Consider the following 18,174-nt stretch of genomic DNA (forward strand, 5'->3'; position numbering starts at 1 on the left):
TTTCTTCCTTGAGGCTATGGCGAAATTTTACGCCTCTCCCTTTCTTATGTTCAAAATGACTGAAGTTTTCATCAGCAAAAGCCCTTTCCCCAGGAACTCAGAAGCTCCTTTAGTGCATTCCCATCCCGCCTGCACGCTATCCTCTACCATCTCCCCAGTTCAGCCACCGCTACAGCACAGCAGCAAACCTCCCCCCCCCATCCCCTCCTACCTTTGCAAAAACCTCCACTGGCATTTTATGTCTCCTTCCCTCGCCCCCTGGCTTCAGGGGATCCTCGGCTGCATCGTCCCCCTCTCCCCATCCAGGGCTCGCCTGCTACTGTTCTCTTTTCCAATTCCAGCCCCAACCTATTTTGTGCTTTTTTTAATTTTTTTTTTAACCCCCTTCACTCCTACTGTCTATATCCTCTGTGATCACAGATAGTAAAGGAGGGGCGATCTAGCCCAGGGGGAAGGGGCTGGCTTTGAGGTGGGTTGAGGAGAAAACACAGCGGGGAGAGGGGTTGGAAGGCACTGGATATTTCGGCTGGGGGGGTTGTTTTGGTGTGGTGTGGGTTTTTTTTTTTTTTTAAACTGTTCACACAATCCATCATACAGAGGATCAAACAGCGACTACACTCACCCCCTCCTTTTTGGCAGGCACAAAGCATTACTGGGAGTTGTAGTCCTTCCTGGAAAGCGCTGGCCCTGCCAGCTCACTACTACAGGGCTTGAAGACTACATGTTCCAGCGCCGCCAAGGCCAATGAAGGCCTTTCTCCTCAGTGGCTAGAAAGCATCCCTACTGCTGATGGATTCTTCTGGGCAGATGATCCCCCTCCCCCAACTCGAGGACCTTTTTTTTTTCCCTTTCACTGTGTTGTGTTCCTCCTCGCGTGTTGTGTGTACGTATCAGGCACTTGCAACTCTGTGTGTATTTTTGTAAAGCCATTTTTATTTCACTCTACTGTGTCCTGGGCTCCTGGCATAAATATACATAGAAAAAAAATGAGCCCAGCTCTGGCATGGCAATGCCCGATGGACTTATTCCTAGAAGTTTCATGATATGATTATATTAACTTTTAAGAGGTACTGGTGGTGATGGTATTATATTATTCATTTGTATAGCTACCAGCCACACGCAGCGCTGAACAACTGATACAAAGAGACAGTCCCTGCCCAAAAGAGCTTACAATCTAAATAGCACAGACAGACAAGACAGTTACAGGTGAGAGAAGTAATGGGTGAGAAGGGAAGAAGGGACAAGGGGAGGGCAATTGTGGCTAGGAGCCAAAAGCAGTAGTGAAAAGGTGAGTTTTCAGCATAGATTTAAAAACAGGTAGAGATGGAGCTAAACTATAGGTCCAGGAAGTGTACTCCAGGCATAAGGTGCTGCGAGAGAAAAGGAGCGAAGCCTGGAGTTAGCAGTAGAGGAGGAGGAGGACAAGAGAAATTTGTCCAGTGAGCGGAGTTCACGGAGAGATGAGAGTGGAAAGGTAATGGGGGGCTAGTGTGGGTATAACAATTCTGGCGGAAAACAAGTCATGCCGCAGAATTTTGGACAGATTGGAGAGGAGAGAGATGGCTGAGTGGAAGACCAGTGAGAAGTAAATTGCAATAGTCCAAGCGAGAGGCGACAAGGGTGTGGATAAGGGTTCTAGCAGCATATTCAGAAAGGAAGGGGCGAATTTTGCTAATATTGTAGATAAAGAAGCGACAGGTTTTGGCGATCTGTTGAATATGGGCAGAGAAGGAGAGAGAGGAATCAAAGATGACCTTTCCTCTACCGCCACTCTATCTAAGTCTGTCAATGAAGCTGTTTGGTACTCCAAAGACAGACCTGCCAAATCTCCCGCCTTCATGGGTCATTCCTGCACTCGACCTGGGGAGAGAAACCACCCCTACTCCCCAGCCTCAAGGCAGGAAGACACTAGTACTCCCTCTTATTATTAGCATTTGTATAGCGCTAGCAGATGCACACAGCGCTGAACACTTTGACACAGAGAGACAGTCCCTGCTCAATAGAGCTTACAGTCTAAAAATACAGACAAGACATTTAAGTGCGAGGGAAGTACTGGGTAAGACAGGAACAAGGGAAGGCAATTAAGTAGTGGCTTGGAGCCAAAAGCAGTGATGAAAAGGTGGGTTTTCAGCATAGATTTGAAAACAGGTAGAGATGGAGCCAGGCATACAGGCTTAGGAAGTCTATTCCAGGCATAAGGTGTCCCGAGGGAAAAGGAACAAAGTCTGGAGTTAGCAGTGGAGGAGAAGGGGGACAAGAGAGATTTGTCCAGTGAGCGGAGTTCACGGGGAGGAATATAGGGAGAGATGAGAGTGGAAGGTAATGGGGGGCTGCAGAATGGATACATTTAAAGGTCAGTAAGAGAAGTTTGAACTGTATGCAGAAGCAGACAGGGAGCCAGTGAAGTGACTTGAGGAATGGAATAGTGTGGGTATAACGATTTTGGCGGAAAATAAGTCATGCTGCAGAATTTTGGACAGACTGGAGAGGAGAGAGATGGCTGAGTGGAAGACCAGAGAGAAGCAAATTGCAATAATCCAAGCTAGAGGTGACAAGGGTTTGGATAAGGGTTCTGGTAGCGTATTCAGAAAGGAAGGGGCAAATTTTGCTAATGTTGTAGATAAAGAAACAACAGGTTTTGGTGATCTGTTGAATATGCGCAGAGAAGAAGAGAGAGGAATCAAAGATAACTCCAAGGTTACGAGCCGAGGAGATAGGGAGAATGTGAGAGCCATTAACAGAGATAGAGAATGGGGGAAGAGGGGAGGTGGGTTTAGGGGGGAAAATGAGAAGTTCAGTTTTAGTCATGTTTAGCTTCAGATGGAGTTGAGACATCCAAGCAGCAATGTCTGACAAGCAGGATGAAATTTGTCCTGGATTACGGTTGAGATTTCAGGGGTGGAGATGTAGATCTGAGAGTCATCTGCATAAAGATGGTATTGAAAGCCATGGGATGAATTCAGGGTACCAAGAGAAGAGGTATAGATGGAGAAAAGGAGGGGTCCAAGGACAGAACCCTGGGGGACACCAACTGAAAGCGGGATGGAAGTTGAAGAAGAACTGCCAGAGTGAACACTGAAAGTGTGAAGTGAGAGGTAGGAGGAGAACCAGGAAAGAACAGGGCCCTGGAATCCAATCGAGGATAGCGTACCTAAGAGTATGGTGTGGTCAACAGTGTCAAAAGCAGCAGATAGGTCAAGAAGGATAAGAATAGAGACCTCTGGATTTAGCCAGCAGCAGGTCATTAGAGACTTTGGTAAGTGCAGTTTCAGTAGAGTGAAGAGGGCGGAAACCAGATTGGAGTGGGTCAAGAATAGGTTGAGAAGAAAGGAAGTCAAGACAACGGCGGTGAACGACGCGTTCAAGTAATTTGGAGAGGAAAGGGAGATGGGGCAATAGTTGGAAGGACAGGTAGGGTCAAGTGAGGGTTTTTTAAGGAGTGGAGTGACAACAGCATGTTTGAAGGCCATAGGAATAGTTGCAGTGGAGAGTGAGAGATTAAGGATGTGACAGATGACAGGGATGATAGCAGGAGAGATAGTGTTAAGTAGATAAGTGGGGATAAGTAGGTAAGTGGGGATGGGATCAGAGGAACAGGTAGTACATTTAGAGGAGGAAAGAAGGGCAGTTTCCTCAGTAGAAACTTCAGAGGAGGAGGAAAAAGAAGGAGAGGAAGGAGAGTAGGGGGTGTGGACTAAGGGAGAGAGAGGTGGGGAGGGTTCAGATGAAAATTCAAGGTTAATCTTACGGATTTTATCATGGAAGTGCTCAGCTAGGGTCTGAGGAGAAAGAGAAGGGGGAATTGGGAGTGGAGGCACTTTGAGAAGAGAGTTCAGTGTGGAGAAGAGAAGTCGAGGGTTAGAGCCAAGGGAATTTGTCAGTTGGGTGAAGTAATCCTGTTTGGCCCGTGAAAGGGCAGACTGGAAGGAGTTAAGCATGAATTTGAAATGAATGAAGTCGGCAAGGGTGCGGGATTTAAGCCAAGAACGTTCAGCAGAGCGGGCACAGGAATGAAAGTAGCGGATTTTTGAGGTCAGCCAAGGCAGGGGTTTGGTACATCTAGTAGGACGGGGCATGGGAGGGGCAAGAGTGTCCAGAAAGAATAGTATCATAAGAAGAAACGGCTTCATTGACAGACTTAGAGTGGTGGAAGAGAAAAGGTTAGAGACACAAGAAGACAGAGTAAGGGGGTCAATAGCTTGAAGATTCGTAGATGTGGGGGTTGAGATTGGGTGGGACTGGGGAGGAGGGTGCTTAAGTGTGAAGGTTAATAGGTGATGGTCAGAAAGGGGGAGAGCCGAGGAACAGAAGCTGGAGGGGAAGCAGTTAGAGGAGAGGATAAGGTCAAGACAGTGACCATTTTGGTGGGTAGGTGCAGAGGAGCACAGCTGAAAATTGAATGAGGACGTTAAGGCAAGGAATTGGGAAGCATAAGAGTCAGAGGAATCATCAGCGTGGATGTTAAAGTCACCAAGGATGATGGAGGGGGATGTAGGTTCAAGAAAGAAGGAAAGCCAAGCATCAAAGTCAGTGAGAAAGGATGAAAGAGACTTATCAGGGGGTCGATAAATGACTGCCAGTTGGAGAGGCAGAGGAGTGAAAAGGCAGATGGAGTGGACTTCAAAGGACAAAAAGCAGTGAGATTGGGGTGGAAGAAGAGGTTGGAATTTGCAGGAGGGAGAGAGTAGCAATCCAACGCCACCGCCGGCAGGGCGAGGGGTATGAGAAAAAAGATAACCACCATGGCAAAGAGCTGCAACAGAAGTAGAGTCATCAGGGGAGAGCCAAGTTTCAGTTAAGGCAAGTAGATGGAGGGAACAAGAAATGAAGAGGTCGTGAATGTAGGGAAGTTTGTTGCAGATGGAGCGGGCATTCCATAGGGCGCAAGAGAAGGGTAAGGAGTAAGGGGGAAGAAGAGGAATAGAGATGAGATTAGAGACGTCACGATGTGGCCTGCATAAGTAGGAAGAAGGCAGAAGAGGAGGACCAGGATTGGGACTGATGTCACCAGCTGAGAGTAAGAGAAGGAGTAAAAGAGAGCGGAGGACAGTAGGAGAGGTGTGGCCACGAAGGCGTCGAAGGTGAGAGGTACACAGGTAGAATGGGGAAGGCACAATGGAGGGGAAAAAGATGAAGATTAAAAGCTGAGAAGGAGGAAGGGGGTAAAAGAGAAGGTGAGGTGATGAAATCAATGGATGGGCAGTGAGTTCCTGTAATGGACAGTGGTGGGGGGTGAGGGAAAAGATTGGGAAGGGATAGGGCTAGGAAGAGAATGTGTATAGGGCCTCTTCCCTCCTTCCGCAGTCTGGCGTTCCTCACTCCACTCTACCCCAATCCAACCATCTATCACCCTCTCTAACCTCCAAGTTTGTGTTAGATCATCAGCAACAGCAGTACTCCTAGAGGCACATCTAGCCAGTTGGGTTTTCAGAATTCCCACAATATGAAAAATTTGCAAAAACCAGAGACCTACTGTATACAAATTTTTCTCATGCATAGGGACTGTAATGATCTTGAGGACCTTAGTGGAAAGGTGTGTGTCTAAGGGAGGTTTGAGAGTTAGAGGAACTGAATTAGTGTGGTGTTTTATTGTCCATAGCACTAATAGAATGAAGGTACCCAAAGAATGCAGTAGACTACCTGAAGGTATTAAAAAAAAAACCAACAACACCCAGTGATCTGCATCAATTGGATCATTAAACATCAGAATCTGAAACTGCAAAATGATAAAAACCATAACTGCAATTCCACAACTGAAATTCATATCTTTAACTTATATTATCTCTACATTTCTGATAGCCTGCTGAAGCTTCCTTTGCATTAAACTTCAAAATAATTTCACAGTAGTGAAATACAGTCAGTTGATCTATAGCAAACAGAAGTGCCTGTTAGATATTAGACAAGGGACTTAAAAAACAAACAAACCTATTTTATCTTGTTTCAAGATTTAAAAACATAAAATATAAATAGAATAAGCAGTTCTCCTGACTATATATCTTGTAGATAATCTCAATTTTCCTAGGAAGAAAACACTTCAAAGGGATTCAAGACCCTCATCAAGCACTGTCTGCGTAATTAACACTCCACTGTTAATTGCTGCCAAACACAGACTGGCTTTCTGTTATACCAAATAGCTAAAGAGCTCTGTAATCTTACCTACTTTAAACAAGAATATGCTTTGGTTTACTAAACCAGAGATTATCATACATCCTAGTAATCTGGGGAAGAAGAAACAACAGACTCCCCCCATCTGCCTAGAGGACACAAACTCAAAAGGGGCAAAACTCTTACTTTGTTATACCCACAGGAATACCTGCCTACCACCATCAAGTAACCCATAAAACTACAACCCCAACTAACAGACCAGTACCTGGAAACGTGGGCCTAGTAAATGCCAGATCAGCCAATAAAACATTTCCTACAATCCATGATGTCATCAGTGAATACCACTTAGACATCTTGGGAATAACTGAAACTTGGCTGGATGAAAAAGGAGTACCATTGGCTGAATTATGCCCCACAGGATTCACTATCCTGCAACAACCAAGGGAAATGGGGTGGAGGGGTACCCACTTGTCTGAGTCAGAATGCCTCCTTATCCAGCTGGGAGATAAGGAACCAATATGGCTGCTTGTGGTCTACAGAGCACCTTGCAACCAGGGGCTTAGCCATAGGCGCCCGGTATAAGAGGCTTGGACAGGCTAAGCCTCCCCTGCTGTGCTCTGAGGGGTTTAAATTGTTGATTTACCTCACAGCAGGAGCTGCAGTGAAAGCCCTCTAGCCTTGGGTAACCAATTGTAGAAATTGGTTTATGGTTTGGTTACCTTACTGCTGGGAGAGCAGGGGGGGGGGGGGGGTGGCTGGAGGTGTCCTGTGTTGCCAGGGAGATATTTAATGAGGATGACTTCCTGACCTGCACTGAGAACAGATAGCAGCAGATACTGGGCCAGCATGATCAGAAAAAAAGTCACCAGACAACAAAGGTAGAAAAGATCATTTTATTTTCATTATAGTGTTTGGAATATGTCCACTTTGAGAATCAGGTGCTCAACATTAAAAGTTTATATTTATTTACTTATTTATGGCATTTTATCCCACATTAAACATGAATTAGGGTGTTTTGTGGCTCTTCATGAGAATTGTGATATGATCCCTTGTTTCATATTGTTGACGGTCTACATTTTCCATATGGGTGGTATATTGGTGTATTAGGTCTGCCCAGTGTAATATTTATGGTACAGTAAGGTTCTGAGTGTGTTTTTGCACAAAGTTGTGCATAGTGTTTTGCAGTTGAGTGATTGTGCTTAGAATATTCTTTGAGCAAACACTTTATTCTTTGACATATGATACATATCTAATATCTAAATTTAATAAAAGGTATTGTGACTTATTTTTATTTATTTTTTCTGTGTGTTATCAGACAATTATGGATTTAAGCTCCATCCCTGGCCCCACCCCTAACCCCACCCCCTTTAGCCTCCCCAAACATTTGGGCCAACAACCACCTATGGGCGTAGCCAGACAACAGATTTTGGGTGGGCCTAGGCAAGAAGTGGGTGGGGCACTTGGAGTGGGCTAGTGGTTAGGGTGGTGGACTTTGGTCCTGGGGAACTGAGGAACTGAGTTCAATTCCCAGCACAGGCAGCTCCTTGTGACTCTGGGCAAGTCACTTAACCCTCCATTGCCTACCACATTGAGTCTGCCATGAGTGGGGAAAGCACGGGGTACAAATGTAACAAAAAAAAACAAAAGGGTGTAGACCAATGAAGTGCCGAACAGCAAAAGCGTGTCAATTCAGACAAGCACGCTTTAGCTGTTTGGCACAATTGTTAGCTGGTTCCTTTGACCCAGTTGTATTGGATTGTTCAGCTCCAGTGTATGTGCTTTACCGTTGGTGGCTGAGTTATTATAATTGATTCCTGAGGCAGATGCATTGTGCGCTGAAACACAGACTATGTCGAGTCCTTTTTATTGATTGTTTTTAATAGACCACTGGTTTGGAACTTCATTGGTCTACTCCTCTCTTTTGTTTTTATTTCTATGTTGTGACTGTTATTTTTTTTTTTTGGGGGGGGGGGGGGGGGGGGGGTTCTTCTCCTTTTTTTTCCTGTATTAGTATTATGCTGGCATCATATGTCTGTTATTTGAATTCCAGTGCTGTTAAATGTTTCATGGTAGTCCTATTATTAGGCTTCAATTTACTATTTTTAAAAGTTGACCTCATTTATTGTATTTATGTCTATACTTGATCATTTTACAATTGTGCTGTTAACAAAAATTGTAAGTTTTATGTTAAACTGTACATCACCTTGGGTGAATCTTCATAAAAGCAGTTAATACCAATAAATAAATAAGTTGCAGTCTATTACAGAAAAGAGCAACAATGCTGATGAGTGAGGAGGAAAATGCATAGCTACGGACCATCAGAGTACTTCAACAAGGCCCACGCCTTTGAACTGCCTGCCCCTCCCCCTTTATATTTATCTGGTGTACTGGCTAGTAATTTTTTTGATTATTTTATTAGAATTTCAAATTGTACTCAACACAAAATATGCATGAATATGGAAAATAGAAACCATAAGAGGTTATCTCAAACATCGATATAAATAATTCCTACTTCCAACATTCTAAAGCTCACTCCGTGGCAGTAAAGCCCTGAAGCCCTGTAATGTTCGTAGGCTCTCAGTACCAATCATAGACCACCCCACCCTCAGCCCCGCCCCACCCACACATAATTTGCAACTCCAACGTTCTGAAGCTTTCTCTGTCCGAGTGAAGCCCTAAAGCCCTGTAGTGTTCGCAACCTCACAGCAGCCCTCAGCCACACCCCACGCACAATACGTCACACAGCCACTCACAGAGAGCTCCCCCCTCACTCCCGCTCCAACCAACCCACCAGCACTCAACAACAGCTGCTGCCCCCCCCGCCATTGCCGACCTCTCCCCTTCCGCCTCCAACTTTGCAACCCCCCCCCCCCGGCACATCAACCCCCTCGCCACACGCAGCTGCCACTGCTAACGCTGTCTGGCCACTGCTGCTTCTCCTGTTCAGCAGCAGCAGCGGCTGCTACAAAGAGAAAAAATAAATAAATGGTTTTAAAGCAGAAACGCAGCACCGTTGACAGCCATAATGCATTAGCTGTCAGCGATGCAGCTGCTCCTCTTCTCGCCTCCATGTCACTGCCCCTGGAGTACGACCCCAGAGGAGCGCAGCGACATGAGAGGCGAGAGGAGGAGTGGCTGCAGAGCCGACAGCCAATGCCTGATGGCTGTTTATGGTGCCGCGCTGACACCTCCGCTCCTGACCACCTCTCCACTCTTCAAAGTGGCCCCGCACCGGCCCACACGACTATCTCAAAACGCCCCCCAACTAAGTTCTTAATCTTTAACCCCTTAGGCAGGCCTGCACCTCGGACGGAAGGGGGGGCCTGCACTTCGGACAGAAAGGGTGGGGGGTGGCCTGCAGCTAGGACGGAAGCAGAGAGAGGGAAGAAGGGGGTCATGGAAATTGGAGCCACATGCACACACACTCAGTCTGTCACACTCTCTCTCTCACACACACACATACATTTTTGAGGGGGGGATCCTGGAACTGGAGGAGAGGGAGGTAAGGGGGGATCCTGAAACTCGGGGGGAGGGGATGGCCCTGGAACTCGGAGGGAGCGGGACGACCCAGCAACTGGGAGGGAGGGGGACCCCTGGCCCACACTCTCATTCTCACAGACACACTCACACCCAGTTTCACACACTGTCACACACACACTCACACATTCACTCTCTCTCTCTCTCACTGAGTCACTCTCACACAAGCTCTGTCAAGCATACACACTCCGAGGAAAACCTTGCTAGCGCCTGTTTCATTTGTGTCAGAAACGGGCCTTTTTTACTAGTAATTAAATAATTAGTCCACAATGTAGAGATCCAAGATAAGAAAAGAAAAAAAGGAAATAATTCAAATACATCAATAAGATGTAAATACAGCAGTGTACAAGAGATCAAGCTAGCAGGCAGAGGCAATTGACACTACTAATTAACATTACCATTAGTTAACAGAGGAACTTTCCCTAGAAACAAAAACCAGTAATTTATTATTTTGCCTCATACCTAGGGCCCCTGTCAGGTCGGACCTGTCTTCCTTCCTAGTTTTCATCTTGTTCCTCCTGTTTCTCTCTTTCTCCTAATTGTATACCTCACTCACCTCTGCCCCATTCCTACTTCCTCTGTAACTATCCCAATTTCACTTTATCCCAGCTTTCCTCTTCCCACCATTTCCTTTCCTGTTCTCTACCCTCCATGGTTCTCAGCATATTTCCCTTTCTCAACCCAATCTCTTTTATCCTTCCTTCCCGTCTTTTCCCTATCTCTTCCTCCCTCTTTTCCCACATCCTTATCTTCCTTCTTTCATTTATTGTGTGACAATCAAGTGCCACCTCTCTCCTTCATCCATCTCCATTCTTGTACAGCTTGTATAGCTACATCTCTCCAGGAGGCAGGAAAAAGGAAGAGGTGGTCCCATCCCTATGGTACCGAATGGACAATTCCAACACAGAGGTGTAACAAAAGGTTGCTAATGACAAATCATGGACATGGTAGCTGAGAACAGACAGTTGGTCACAATCACTGAAAATCAGGAATGTCTGGGAAATCAAAGAGCTGTATCAAGTACATTAAATATGGCAAAGGGAGGTTTTTCAGACCTGAAGACTACTACTACTAATAATCATTTCTATAGCACTACTAGACATATGCAGCACTGTACACATTATATGCAGGTACTTTCTCTGTCCCTAGAGGGCTCACAATCTAAGTTTTTGGTACTTAGGGCCATGGAGAGTTAAGTTACTTGACCAAGGTCACAACGAACTACAGGGGGAATTGAACCCAGTCCCTCAGGATCAAAGTCTGCTACACTAACCACTAGGCTACTCCTCCACCATAGAGCAGGGTAATTGATTGTTAGATTTTTCAACCTAGTGGGGAAGATTTCAACCCAAGGCCTATGCATCTGCAAGCAATACAGTCACTTGGGGGGGGGGGGAGGGGGAAGAGACTATCTCCTTTATTGACTATTCTCTGCATGGTCTGGCATCCAGCTGCTCATCCCTGGATGGTAACCAGTTTCAAAGAATAATGGTAATCCTCCAGACTAGTTTCCTAAGGTCCTCTCCTGACAGGTCCATTTAAGGTAATGGGGCCCTATCTTTCACTGCCTTCTCAACAGGTCTCTTGTGTCTGCCTTGCCTCACTTCCTGTCATTTATTTACAAATGTCTTGGTTGCAGCCTTGCCTCAGCTCCTGTCAAGTCCTCAGCTTCAGTCCAGCCATCAATTTCAGCTGAGTCTTCAGTTCCTGCTGGGCCTGGTCCTTAATCCAGTCTCTCTTGGGCCTGGTCCTTAATCCAGTCTGTCTTGGGCCTAGTCTGGGTGATTTGTGTACTGCCAGTCGAGGTCTGGCCAACCCGGCTGCTGCCCAAGGGCTCACATTTCCTGAACTGTGACAATACTAAGTTTGAAGGATCTATTCTCTGACCCAGTAGAGCAATACTTATATACTTATTTTAACACACCCCTTACAGGGCACTCCTGGATCTGGGGCTTAACCTTGCTGGAGCCTCCAGCAGGCAATCTCCGTCAGTCCTTTACTCACTTGGTGCTCAGTGACTCCATCTGCGGAAGAAAAGTATTAGCGGGTGGAATTACCCTCTTCTTCCCCAGAAAAATCCTAACAGGGCTGGCTAATAAACAGATTGTATTGAACTATTTACACAGACCTCTATCTATACTGTCTTATTCACCTAAGAAATGAGGATTTCTTAGTACACTAAGTCAGTTACTATAAACACCAACAAATTTAAACAGTCGTGGTACTCAACCCAGTATTTATGCACTTAAACCAATACTATTGACCTATAACTCAGATCTTTAGAACCAGTAATTCATAGTCTGTCACACCTTTGAAACCGTTGCAGTCTTGCTTGCCAAGATAGCTAAGAAGCTGGGAAGAGCTTATAGCTACTAAGTCAGGGATACCACAGGCCCAAAGCTTCCGAAGAGAGAAGGTGCTTCCACACCTAGGACCCTCCTCTCTTTTCCTTGAAAGTCTACCCTCTCCCACTCCCCTCAGATCTCACCCCCTCCACAACCCAAAATACCTGTTGAATGGTGGTGGTGGGGATGCTCAATCCCTACCAGCTGCTGAGATCCTGATACCTGGAATTGCCCAGTGCTGCCTCAGCAGGGAAAAAAAATCCACAGCTGCTTTTCCAGCCACTGATGGCAGCACTTCTCACGCATGCTCAGTTCATGCATGAGGAATACTGATGTCAGTAGCTGGAAAGGAAGCCACCGACTTTTTCGCTGCTGATGCAGCAGCACTAGAGCAATTCTGGGTAGTGGATCTCTGACTGGAGGGGATTGGGCATCCCTGCCTGCCACTCAACAGGCACATTGGGTTGTGGAGAGGGTCTGAGCCCAAACTGGAGGGGGAAGAGGGCCCCAGACCCCCATGGCTACACCATTGCTGTGTAGGGCTTATCATTCAAACTCAATCTTTTTCCTGGTATTCATATGAATAAAAACCACACATATCATGCTATATAAAACTTTTTAAATAAATTTAATCAGGGAAGAAGGCAGAGTGGAGACTTGGCATTTAACCCCCCCCCCCCCCCCCCCCCCAACACACACAGTTTGATACAGCCCTCTTTCCTCACTTCACTCTGTTTGATATTGTAAGATAAAGTGGCAAGACGTTTTTGAACACAACAACAATTAATCTCTTATAACATACTGCAAAGTACTTTAAAAAATACTAAAATCCCATGGAGTGCAAGATCTTCTTAAAGAGAAAGGGAAAAAGCCTTTGTGCCCAGCCTCCACTCAATATTGTAATTCCTGGGAAAAGAAGGAAATTATCTGGGTCCACATTCTTCATCAGCACAAAAAAACCCTTATCTCAATGATTTACTTCCTAAAAACTCCATGGAAATATTGGATCTAAAAAAAATAAAAGCAAACACTTAACTTAGAATTGCTTATGAAGACAAATGTGCAGAGATCAGACACACCAACTGTGGTCAAAGTTTCGCTATTATAAGCTGTATCAAGGCGTGTAGGACATCTAAAAAAAAAAAAAAAAAAAAAAAAACAAAAAAATCATTGAGATAAGAGTTTATGCCGATGTAGAAAGTGGACCCAGATATGCCGATGTAGAAAGTGGACCCAGATAATTTCCTCCTTTTCCCAGAATTACAATATTGGGTGGAGGCTGGGCACAGAGGCTTTTTCCCTTTAAGAAGATCTTGTACTCCATGGGAATTTAGTATTTTTTAAAGTACTTTGCAGTATGTTATAAGAGATTAATTGTTGTGTTGTTGAGATACTCTCTTGTCCTCTTATTTACCTATTGTTAAGAATTTTGTTTAACATTATCATGTGAAACCTTATTTTTCTAATCTTTTATTCTACACCGTACCTTCATTCCCATGTTCTCTGATATAATCTTTCCTTTATGTTTCTTCCCTCTTTCTCCCAAGCACTTTTGCTCCTTTTCTTGTTTGTTTTATATTTTCCATCTCCTTTTCCTATTGATGACATTACTGTCTTCCATTCATTTTATATTTCTGTCCTTTGCTTTAAAAGTTCTGCATTTATTTGCTTTTTTTTTCTGCCCTCTTCCCATCTGTTTTTTTTTTTTCTTTACCTCTTTCTTTTGTGTCTAATTCTCCTTCTGTCTCTTCCCTTTCTCTCCTGTCTCACTCCCCCTCCCGACCTTTTTCTTCTTTGTGCCTTTCACTCAGCAGTGGTAAATTCTTTATGAAGAAAATTGTCTTAACTGGATGTCTTTCCAGTGCACATGATTTGCTTGCACACTTCTTTTCAGTTAGCTGTTTTCTGGAATACATTATTCTTTGAATAATGCACCCAATTAAACACTGCCTGCTCAGTCTGATAATATCATAATCTGATTTCTAACTCATTCTTTGTTGGAAACAGAGTAAAAATAGGAGGCAGGGATTGGTTCTACTCCTGCTCCTCCTCTGCCCTCTAGAGATGGGTAGCCAGAAAATGTTCATGTTGCGTCCTTGTCTCTGGTGTTTACAGGAATGTTTTTTTTTTTTTTTAATCTGTTTCAGAATGAATGTGACAAAGAGAAGAAAAAAAAACCCACTGAAGCAGACATAGCTGGAAAATAAAACAATAACTATTAGTAGTTAAATTAAAATGATGCCTGACATGGCCATGTTCTGCCTAGCATAGGCTGCTTTATGGTAAAACATACTGCAGGACAAAAAAACAACAAATTAAGCATATAAAATCATAAATACGCATAACATGTCAAATCATAATAAAATCTTATGTTATAAAAGTCAGGTTGTTTGTTGATGTCAACAAGAACCTGACAGTTGGTGCCATCCCCATCTAGCTAAGGTGTATTATATTGTAACACCTGAAAATCTTTTCCATAGCAGGTCCATATCGGTGAAATAAGTTGCCCACCAGGATTGATTTGTATATCTAAATCCAATTTTAGGAAAAAATTGAAAAATATTTTTTCAAGCTTATCTGTAATATTATGATGCAGTGATTAAAGCTGTACTGAATAGCATATTTTACTATTCGGCTAAATACGAGTAATGAAAAATATTTGGCCAAATATGAATAATGGGCATTGAGCATATAATAAAGGGAGAAACGTGAAATCAGAGATCAAGTGTTTATTTCAGTAGCACAGTAGTGCTTCAGATTATTTGAACTTAAAATCACTATTCGGTCAAATACAAATAAAGTAGTCAGGGCACTATTCAGAGCCGAATCAAATTGAATACGAATATTCAGTACAGCCCTAGCAGTGATGTTAAAGATATGATAACAGATATCATGAATGTTTATATATTTTCATGTATGTTTGCTTGCACCCTGCTTGGGTGATAAGCAGGTTATAACAAATAAATATTCAGACAATTGAATAAGACCATTTAAAAGAATGACATATAGCCTACCATGAGAATCCATAACTAACTATAACTCAACACCTATCCACCTTTATTCAGAATATATCTTTCTATAACTGCTTGACCAGATCCTCTTGTTTTCCTTGACTTCTGTGTAACACCAATTGTATTCTTTACCCTGATATGCCATAACAGGTCTTTGTAAGCCACAGTGAGCCTGGAAATAGGTGGGAAAATGTGGGATACAAGTGCAATAAATAAATTAATTAAAAAGGGAACTACATAAATAAAAAAAACAGCACATAAATAATATGCAAAGTGGCACACTATGATAATAAAACATACTAATCCTCTTCCCACTATGACTACTACTACTTGCATATACCTGGAGGTTTCAAAACCAAGTATAATATTACTAAGGAAGGAAAAGCCTCAAGGGACAACTCCTATATAGTATGGCACTACAGCCGTCTGTACAAAAGAGTATCACTGTCTCATCATAGACATAAAACCTTTTTATGATAATAAACATAAAAAGTGAATCAGGATCAGAGTAGAGCTCATCACGTACCCATATGGTGTGTATCAATCACTTCACCAAAAGATAGTACTGTGAACAATTCAAAACAGATAATTAAAATGAAAACTTGTGCCAGCTAACAAAAAACTGAAACCCAAACTGAGCTATGCATCAGAAGAATCTGCATAGGTAAAAGATTATTAATGCCCTGTCTATCCACATTAGCACCACAGTTCAGCTGAAATATGTTCAAAACCAGCTAAACACTAGATAAGACACTTAACTTAAACAACAACAACAAAAAAAAACCCTACCATGCATAGGTCATGTGATCCAGTCATGTGATATAAAGAAGCACTTTCTACTAAAAGATGAGTATGCTGTTTGAACAGAATCCCCCCTGGAGTCTGTAGGTCCTGGTAAGTGATTTTTAGTTTTATGTTTCTCCTCCTTGTTTTAAAAGATTATAATTTTTATTAGATAGCAGAAGTTTTAATTGTAATTGTCTTATCTGTAATTGTTCACAGTACTACCTTTTTTCGTGAAGTGATTGATACACACCATAAAGGTATATAATGATCCCTACTATGATCCCGACTCACTTTTTATGTTTGTGCTTAAATCATTTTTATTACTAAACATATCTGTTCTGGAAAAATCTTCCTCTTACCAAAGAAGCTTGCAGAACTCTGGGTTCAATCATATAAAGATCTTTATTTGTAAATAAAGACTACATGCAGGGAGACCACCGAACAAGAAAAACTCAGTTCACAGTCTGACTATACTGATTCACTGCAACCTTAAGTAGCCAAGAATACTGTTATCTTTACCATCACCAGTGCTATATTTCTGGTAAAGAAGAAAGAGCATATAATGATCCCCTTTCTTGCCCCCTCCAGCTACTGCAGATAAGGAACATAGACCTCCTTCATTTTCCCAGTTAATTAACATTCCAGACTTCTAAGATGATTTTGGCTTATTTCTTACTAACAAGCTAGTTAATTACAAACATGACAAATATATGGCCTTTCTAAATTCAGCAACTTATTTCAGTGATTATTATTCTGCAGTGAGATACATCCTACAGCATGTGCATTCTATAACAGAGTAAGCATAATCCTAATATATACACATATAGAATGATCTTGATTTCCGTGACATTTCCTCCCTTTTCATTCTATATGATGTTCTTGCATGTTAGAAGTAAAAAAAATACAATCTGAACATTTACATGGAGTGGAATTCAAACAAACGAATAGCTTACATGGGTGTTTTTGGAGAAGTGAGCCTTTTAATGGTGGGTATTTGAACCTTGGAATTTGTCACTAAATAGGAATTGTGACTCTATAAACAAAGAATTAATCACTTAATTTGTTTTGCTCACTTCTTGTATATAGTTGCTAGGTTTTCTGTGGTCATTGGGCATCTGTTCCATTAGGCTTCTGGGGGCTTTGGGCAGAGTCTGGCTTTGCTCTAGTTAGGCTTGCAATCACACTCGCATGCCTTCAATCACGCAAGTATGACATGCACCACCCCTAGAGACCAGCTCCATCTCCAACTGCTCAGGGACATAGGTTGTTCCCAAGTTAATGCCATATGGTCACAGAGTAAACATCATAGCCTCTTTGGATCTTGGTGAAAAATTTCTCTTAACCCAGCAGACTAGCCAAATCATTAGTACCACAGTGAGCAACTGGCCAATCAATACCACCACAATGGGATGGAATAATCTATTCAGCACATTATTCCCAGTAACTGACTTTTCAAAGAAAATACTCCATCTTTTCCAAAGGCTAACTTTTCTTCTAACATTTGTTTTCAATCAAAACTGTGATGTTCCTGCATATAATCATGTCACACTATGTCCTGGAGTCATTTATATTCTGGTAACCCTTTTATTTCAGTTCACAGATTCACGGAGACTCCTGGATCTTCTCAAGCAGTAATCTAGTGTGAATCTTATTTATCACTTGACATTTATCATTGAGAGGTTCAGGAACATCTTCAATCTGTTGATACATGGTCTTTGTCATTGATGTATCAATCCATCTTTGAACCAATCCTTTGAGGCAGGGAATGCAGCAACATCCACAAGTAACCAAGATGGCTGCAGCTACAGCGATTGATAATGTTGAAGATATGAGTCCACTCCATTTTACAAACCAGTTCTCCATCCACGTGGTAAAGGGGTCAGTGATTCCAGAATTTTCTGCCAGTTTTTCAGATAAGGAAGTCAACCCATCAAGGGGCTTGGTGATGCTGCTATCTGGTGAGGTGTTGTTGGATATGTATGTGCAGCAGAAGTCTCCAAATGTGCAGCAGAAGTCTCCTCCTTTCTCTGCCAACAACATATCCAGTGCCATTCTGTTCTGCCAGGCCATAAGTGATGTGGGGCCCAACTGTTCTGCAATGCCTTTTATAGCATCTCGAGTATAGTTCACAAACCTCTGTTGATTGTAATAGATGTAGTTGATCCAATCAACATTTTTGTTGTGTGGCCCACCAGAAAAGTACTGATTAAAATCCTGCTGCAATCTGATTTCTGGCTTTGAATTCATTAGGAACTCCACGAGGACATCCTATTTCATCAAGGTATATTTTGGTGTCAAAGGATCCTTTTGGTGTTGATCGACATTTTCTAGATTCATGGCCTATTTCAAGATCCTCTTTCTTTTCTGACTGTGTGATTAGTAGATGGAAT

The 18,174-nt window shown here is 43.0% G+C and overlaps 1 protein-coding gene across 2 annotated transcripts in view; it reads right to left on the reverse strand.

The window, feature by feature from the left end:
- Nucleotides 1-479, reverse strand: part of LOC115465430 (zinc finger protein 585A-like) — a 47,847-nt gene extending 47,368 nt beyond the window's left edge. For both annotated transcript variants that reach the window (XM_030195893.1, XM_030195884.1), the window contains exon 1: nt 212-479. In XM_030195893.1, the coding sequence (XP_030051753.1) occupies nt 212-235 (24 nt within the window). In that variant the 5' untranslated portion in view covers nt 236-479. The remainder of the gene's footprint in view (nt 1-211) is intronic.
- Nucleotides 480-18,174: the final 17,695 nt, after the last annotated feature.

The sequence above is a fragment of the Microcaecilia unicolor genome, chromosome 1 (assembly GCF_901765095.1).
Source record: "Microcaecilia unicolor chromosome 1, aMicUni1.1, whole genome shotgun sequence".
Taxonomy (NCBI): domain Eukaryota; kingdom Metazoa; phylum Chordata; class Amphibia; order Gymnophiona; family Siphonopidae; genus Microcaecilia; species Microcaecilia unicolor.